General features: G+C 52.7%; 1 protein-coding gene across 1 annotated transcript in view; it reads left to right on the top strand.

The window, feature by feature from the left end:
• The window catches only part of SLC41A1 (solute carrier family 41 (magnesium transporter), member 1), a 16,648-nt gene that overhangs the window by 7,555 nt on the left and 1,681 nt on the right, over positions 1-7,412 (top strand). The window contains exons 3-9 of the mRNA XM_010083284.1: positions 2,684-2,755; positions 3,031-3,175; positions 3,272-3,418; positions 4,181-4,328; positions 4,857-4,936; positions 5,740-5,874; positions 6,823-6,971. Coding sequence (XP_010081586.1) covers positions 2,684-2,755; positions 3,031-3,175; positions 3,272-3,418; positions 4,181-4,328; positions 4,857-4,936; positions 5,740-5,874; positions 6,823-6,971 — 876 coding nt within the window. The remainder of the gene's footprint in view (positions 1-2,683; positions 2,756-3,030; positions 3,176-3,271; positions 3,419-4,180; positions 4,329-4,856; positions 4,937-5,739; positions 5,875-6,822; positions 6,972-7,412) is intronic.

Below are 7,412 nucleotides of genomic sequence, written 5' to 3'. Positions count from 1 at the left end.
GTGGGGACCAGCTCCTTGGATTCAGCCCTCGCTCTCCGTTCACGCTGGTCTCCTCTCCCCGGTGCCGCTGGGGAGGACAAAGCTGCTGGGAGGCTTCGCGGCCCCTGGCCCAGCTGTGCCCCGGTGCCAGGGCTGGCAGGGACCGAGCCCCAGCGCTGCAGCTTGTGGCTGAGCTTTGTTTGCCCCTTCGTTCTGGGAAACAAATCCCTTTGTTTTATTCACTCTCTGTTGTTTGGATCATGTCAGGATCCTTGCTGTCCCAGACACAGGCTGTTCTCCCTCTTGGCCTTGGCCAGATCGCACTTTCTGAGCATGGGCTTGTCGCGGTGAGTGCTTGGCTCTGCTGGGACAAAGGCACCTCTCCATCCTCTGCCCTCACGGGGCTGGCACGGAGCAACGTTGGGGCAGGCTTGGCAAGAAACGAGACTGTGCAGAAAGTCACGGGAATGCAAAAATTTCCCCTCCCTGCTCTGGTGGCTGCAGCAGGGTCACGAGGACACTGGCACAGAGAGCACCCATCCGGCTCGCCGGCCCGTCCGCGCCGAGGTGCCGCTGTCCTCGCACCCGCCTGGTGTCCCGGTGCCTCCTCCTGCCCCTGTGCTGGTGGGGCCACAGGATTCCTCCTCTGCTTTCCCGTGCCCTGGCAGGGAAGAAGGCTGTGCTCCTCTCCATGGATCCCCTCACCTTGCACTCTGCCTCCTTGTACCTGTGTGTGCTGGGACAGGAGGGTCTCTTGGGCTTTCCTTTTTTTTCCCTGCCCTGTTCATCCCTCAGCGTGGGGGACCCACGTGCAGGTGCGGAGGGAGCTCCCCTCGGACCAGTGCTTCACGCTGCGGGTCTCGTGCTCTCTCCGCAGGAAAGCAGCCCGCAGGGGTTTCTCAGGCTGTGGCTTTCTCATTAGTGCTGCATTAAGGTACCTCAGAAATTCCTTTTGCAATTAAGAAGCAAAACTCTCCCATTAGTTAAAGGATTAAGATCCTGTTGCCAGTGACTACAGCTAGATTATGTTAATCCCAACCTAATTGCCATGTGGCTGGAATTTCAAGGTCAGGCTTCATATAGAGCTTGAATTCTTGTGCTGGATCTGCTCAGTGCTGCTCCAGTCAGCTTTTTGTTGGTTTTTTCCCCATTCTTTCCTCCTCTCCACTGAACTGACCAGGATAAATTCACTCCAGAGATAAACACATCTCAGTGCTGGTTGAGGTGAGCTGGCAGTTCTCTGGAGAACCTGCAGTAAGGAGAGCAGAAGGATCAGTTGATCACTGACTTCTTGTTTTTGCAGAGGCCAGCAAGGAAACCTGCAAGGCAGAAACTGCTGCTGTGTTGTTGAGCAGAAATTTGAGTTTGATGCTGTCAGCCAGTAACTCCAACGTGCATTTACCACTTCAGATTGCTTGAGCCTCTCCCTTATGAATTCACAGTGACACACTTGTTTCTTTTTCACGTTCATCAGCTTCTGATAATGCAGGATTGGAGATAAGCCTGTACCCTCTGCCTGTCTGTTTTTTCCATGACCTAGAAGGTGCTAGGGAAGAGCAGAACCCTGATGTTCTGCAATAACCAGCAACCTGCAGGGATTCTGCTGGGTTATTTTGGATCGTACGCCAAGGAATTAAAGCAACTTTCCGTCCGTTCTGGTTAGTCTGATTAGCATCTCCCGCAGTTGTAGCGGTGCCAGATGACCCGTGTGCCACGGCTGCTTCCCGCTGCTCTGTAGGTCTCCACGTGGCATTAGCCTTGTTTACTCAGCTTTTGACTGAAACAGGATTCTTGCTGCCAGCTTCCTCTGCCCACGTGATGCTGCTCTGGCCGTGGTCCCTACTGGAGCTGGGGCACGCAGGTAGCCAACCCGAGGATCTGTGCACCTTTTGGCTGGCTGACCTGAGGGGCAGCGTGACCCAACTGGGGCTGAGCCAGGCTTGGCTTGGTCACCAGTGGAGTGAATTCAATGAGTAAATAAGCAGCAGTGCGTGACTGCATGGGGACAAAGTATATCTTGTTGCTTTTGCAAGATTTTTCATCAGACGTTCTATTGACGTCGATTCCCCTTTGCGCTCCCTTCAGAACCCCCTCTGTCGTCAGTCTGGCTCCACTCCTGCCACGTAGGAGAGTGTCAGCCCACTCCTGCAGCTGGGAAGGTGCTGAAGGTGAAACTGGGAACAGCTCTGGTGTGCTGGAGTATAAAACTGTTGGAAGAGGCACTGTGGTTGCTCAGGGTGTAAAGCCCAAGTGACTTTCACAGCACTGGATGTCACAGCCTTCAGAACCCCCTCTGTCGTCAGTCTGGCTCCACTCCTGCCACGTAGGAGAGTGTCAGCCCACTCCTGCAGCTGGGAAGGTGCTGAAGGTGAAACTGGGAACAGCTCTGGTGTGCTGGAGTATAAAACTGTTGGAAGAGGCACTGTGGTTGCTCAGGGTGTAAAGCCCAAGTGACTTTCACAGCACTGGATGTCACAGGCTGGGGTGTTACTGCAGAGCTGTGCCCCAGCTGTGCACACGTACGTGCAGGCATGGGCACGCACACCTTTTCTATTGAATTGCTCTCCTGTAAGAGCTAAGGATTTGAGGTCACTCTTTTCTCCTGCTCCTGGCACAAATTTCCATAGCTGGAAGGCAGGAATTTGACTGTTAGCAAATGCAAAATGCTGTCAGTCTTTAGTGATGTTGTGATGTCCCCTTGCAGGCTAATATTGGCCAAATGGATACACCCAAAGAGCTCTGGAGGATGATAACAGGGAATATGGCTCTGATACAGGTAAGGAAATGGGAAAGGAGAAGAAAGTGGGAAAGTTGGTGTAAGCCAACTGTGACAAGTGTCAGGTTTAAACGCCTGGTTTTTGGTATTGGCAGCTTCTCGTTCCACAGTCATCTGAACGTAATGGTTTGCTCTAAGGGTGAGACGTGGTGTTTCCCTGCTAGATGCTAATCCTCCTGAAATGATGGTCCCCTGGGTGGTGGTTCCCTCCTCGCTCACCCCAGGACCATTTTGCTCTCTAGTCCTCTTGGTGACTGTCTGGTTTTTATTTTCAGGTTCAGGCTACTGTGGTTGGCTTCCTGGCCTCGATCGCAGCGGTGATATTCGGATGGATCCCAGATGGGCACTTCAGCATTGACCATGCTGTCCTGCTTTGTGCCAGCAGCGTGGCTACTGCTTTCATTGCTTCCCTTGTTCTGGGTGAGAGACAGACCCTGCCCATCCTGCGTGAACCTCTTCCTCAAATGATGGGTTGTCCTTGGCCTCATCCTGTTTTCTTCTTTTTTTTGGCTGTAGGCATGATTATGATTGGGGTCATCATCGGATCCAGGAAGATGGGGATCAATCCTGATAACGTCGCCACACCGATTGCTGCCAGCCTGGGGGATCTCATCACCCTGGCTCTGCTTTCAGGAATCAGCTGGGGCTTGTACAAAGAGCTGGGTGAGCAGCAACAAAAGGCTTTTGTCTCTCCATGGTCCTTCCACGTGCTGCTGCGTCTCCCTTTCATTTCACCTTCTTCCTTTCCCCTTCCTGTTCTCGGGGTGTGTAGGATACCTGGCCTCGAAGCCACCTCAGTTAGTGAGACCTAGTCAGAACTGATAAGGGAAGGAAACGGACCTTCTTAGTGCCTTGTAGCTGAAGACAGTCTTGGCAGTGATCTGCATCCTTCCTTCTTACCAGGTAGAGTGGTAGGGGAAAGGTTGTCTCCTTCCAAGTGCCAGGGGCCTGATTGTGGCTAAAGCAGTGGGAGAAGGCAGCTCTGGATTTCACCTTTTGTACTGTCAGCGCCAGCTGGGGATCCTCAGCACAGGGCTGCAGCTGTAGACTCTAGACTTCCTCCTCCCTGCCCTCCACCTTCCTTCCCCGGCGGCTGGGACGCAGGGGATGTGACTCAGCCAGGTTCAGCCAAAGGTGAAGCAACACTGCGGGGTCCTGCCTGGGAGTGGGAATGAGCAGTCAGAAATTGAAGAGCTCTCACTTGTATCTGCTGATAAAGCTCCTGTGAGTAAACCAGGAGAGGGAAATGCCCTGTCCTGCAGAGCTGGGGCTGGGCTGGTCCAGTCTGCCTGCCTTTACTGGAGTCTGACTCCAGGGATGACAGCAGTCTGTAGGCAGGCTTGGTGAGCTCGGCTGGAGCAGCATCCCACCTCACTGCGGCAGGATGTGTCCTTGATCTGTTGCCTCTGCTTATTTCCCCCTCAGAGAGCAAAGCCTACGTGAATCCTCTGGTATGCGCCTTCTTCATAGCCCTGCTCCCCATCTGGATCATCATCGCCAAGAAGAACGCAGCCACTCGGGAGGTGCTGTACTCTGGCTGGGAGCCCGTCATCATCGCGATGGCTATTAGCAGGTAGGAGGGCACAGAGGAGCTCCTCTTCCCCAAAGACAGACAGACAACACGCCCTTTCCCCGGCCCTTTCAACCTCTTAGCCCTTGGTGGATTCCAGACCAAGAGAGAACCAAACCTCTTCTGCTTCCACGGTCTGCCAGGAAAATGGGTTATTTTGTGTTTTCTAGACAAAGACATGGGGCTCTAGGTCCTGGGGCACAGGAGTGATTAAGCAGCTGGCTGCTCCAATCCAGGGCTTTAGTGATGTCCCAGCTACTGCCCAGGGAGACTCTGGCATGGCCACGGACTAAACACAGTTCCCATTTGGCAGCCCTCTGCACGAGAGCCCTCTCTGCCCTCTGAAAGGCAGGATTGCTTTTGATTATTGCATCGCAGTAAACCACACGTTAGAGAATTTAATCTTTGGCGTTTTTTGGCAGCAAGGGCAAAAGGTGTATGTGTCACCCTTGGGTTGCAGCAGAGAGAACCCTCAGTGCTTTGTGTGAGTGTGTCCTAATGGCACTGACCTCTGCAATCTTCCCTCTGCAGTGTTGGGGGTTTAATTTTGGACAGAACGGTCTCAGATCCAAACTTTGCTGGGATGGCTGTCTTCACGCCGGTTATTAATGGTGAGTTCCTCTCCACTCTGGTATTGTAGCTCTTGGAGGCTCTTGGCAAACAGTGGAATTGTCCCGTGTGCCTTATTGCAGGCAGATTAAGGAGACTGAGTCTCTTTTGATTGACAGGGAGACGTGGTAGTTTGACCCAAGCTTTGCAGCAGCGTGGCTCCCTCTGGTGCCAGCCTTTCACCAGAGGCTGTTGCCTAAAAGACACATTTTCCAGGGATCCAACAAAATCTCTCTTCATCTCCTGATTCCTCCCGGCTGGGGGAAGACCCCCATCTTCCAAGATGTGTGCCTTGTGGCACCTGGCACATAAAGATTTGGATGTGCAGCTTGGAGTCAGGAGATCTAATTGCTTCTGGTGTAAAGCTTTGACCTCCTTTCTGCCTAAGGAACCAGGGGAACTCCTTGCTTTATTACTTTTTGCCATAAATGGCATTAATTCTGAGCTGGTGCATCTTGTGTTAGTGGGTTCCACAGTTTCATTATGCCTCATGCAAAAAATAATAGTTTTAAACTTCCTGTGTCTGTTTTGGTGGCTGACTTGTCTTTTTTTTTTGTTCCACATTATTTCTTCCAATCAAAGCTGCAGTAAGAGAATTGCATCTATTTTACTGAGGGACCTAAGGGGAAACCATAGAACAGAGTGCTTTGTCTCAGCTCTTTACATCCTGCAAAAGTGGAATTCGGGTCAAACATAGCCTGTCCTACATTATTCCAGCACCTGGCAATTCCAGATCTGGTGGCTGTTGAAAATAGCTCTTTCAAGTGTTTGAGACATCATCTTACTGCTCTCTCCTTGTCTGCAGGTGTGGGTGGCAACCTGGTGGCAGTGCAGGCTAGCCGCATCTCCACGTACCTGCACATGAGCGGGATGCCTGGGGAGAGCTCCGAGACAGCCCCTCGCAAGTGCCCCAGCCCTTGCAGCACTTTCTTCAGCTCAGGTATCCAAGTCGGTTGTTGAAATCTGTTGACTTCTGCCAGCTGCAGTTGCTGCACGTGGGTCGCTAAGTGGCCGTTGCTGGAGCAGTGTCGCAGGAAATGGTGGCTGAGGTCTGCTCGGAGGCAGCTGTCGGCTCACGGATGTGGCCGGTCCTCTGGCCTGCCCTGCCCTCTAGAGACAGTCAGACATTTAGCAGAGCTGCTGTGCGAGAGGACATGGCTCTGCTGGATGAGGAAGTCCCATGCAGCAGTCCCATGCCCTCTCTAATCTTTTCCAGATGTCTCCAGGATACTGAAACCTGCCTTGAGGCTGCTGGAGTGTTGCAGCTCTGCTGGGCTCATAGAGCTGCAGTTACAGAAAGCTGCTGGCTTACAAAGCCTTCCTGACAGCTCTGTTATTTGTGGCAGAGCACAGCCCAAACTTGCATTCCAGCGCAGGGTGTGGGCAGATGGTGTTATCCTCCAAACTTCCTGGAGAGGCTGGATAGCCTGCAGCCTGGGTCCTGAGAGCAAGGAGGGGCGAGAGGTCTCCAGCGTGGTGGTGATCTGATAGAAAACCGGTCACCAGACATGGTACAGACAGAGCTCCAAGGAAATTCTGTGTTCACAGTGAATTCTTGACAGCTCTGTACTGAGCACTGTCAGAGGGGGAACACGAGTCCCTTTGGCAGCTGAGGTCTGAGAACAGCTTTTGCTCTGGGGACAGAGTTAAGCTCTCCTACCGAGCCTGGTGCAGAGAGTCCTTGGGCATCCTGACAGCTGGGGCATCGTTCAGGGTGCTGCCTTCCAGCCTAAACCCTCCGTGCTGGGTTGAGGGTCCAGTGTGCTGGTCCCTGCCTCTGATTTCACTGTAGTTGTGCTGCCTCATCCCCTGGAGCCCAGGTAGGCTGCAGAGTTGCTGAGTGTTCAAGCCTGTCTTAAGCCTGAACTCCATCTCTGTTTCCTTGCAGATGTGAATTCTCGCTCTGCTCGTGTGCTCTTTCTCCTGGTGGTGCCCGGACACTTGGTTTTCCTTTACACCATCAGCTCCATGCAAGGTGGACACACGACACTCACCCTGATTTTCATAGTCTTCTACATGACGGCTGCGCTTCTCCAGGTAAGCTGGAGCCCCTCTGGGGGCTGTAACCCCTCAGGCTGGAATAAGGGGACGCTGCCATGTCACCTGCAGTGGGGACCTGTTCAGCCCGTTCAGTTGCAGACACCCTGCTGAAGGCACAGCGATGTACCCTGTCCCTACGGAGATTTATGTGCTGGGGAGAGGAATGCCAAGTAGATTGTATTTGTCAAATGAGCCGCTATCAAAATGAATAAATCCTTCTTTGTTGATAGCTGTACACACAATTTTTCCTTCCGACCATTCTTGGCAAGTTTTGAATCTGTCTTTTGTCACTTTTAAGTCCTTCTGATAGCACCTCTTGTGTGTTAATCTGTCCTATAAGGTGCTTTAGCAATTGTAAAACTGCTGGTGAAGGAAACAGGGTGTGCAGTTTGCAGGGACGCTGTGCCTTGAGAGGCTTTTTCTCCCCTTTTCCCCCAT

The sequence above is a fragment of the Pterocles gutturalis genome, unplaced genomic scaffold, assembly GCF_000699245.1.
Source record: "Pterocles gutturalis isolate BGI_N339 unplaced genomic scaffold, ASM69924v1 scaffold31210, whole genome shotgun sequence".
Classification (NCBI taxonomy): domain Eukaryota; kingdom Metazoa; phylum Chordata; class Aves; order Pterocliformes; family Pteroclidae; genus Pterocles; species Pterocles gutturalis.
Note: the sequence above shows the minus strand (reverse complement) of the source record. Positions and strands in the feature narration are given on the sequence as shown.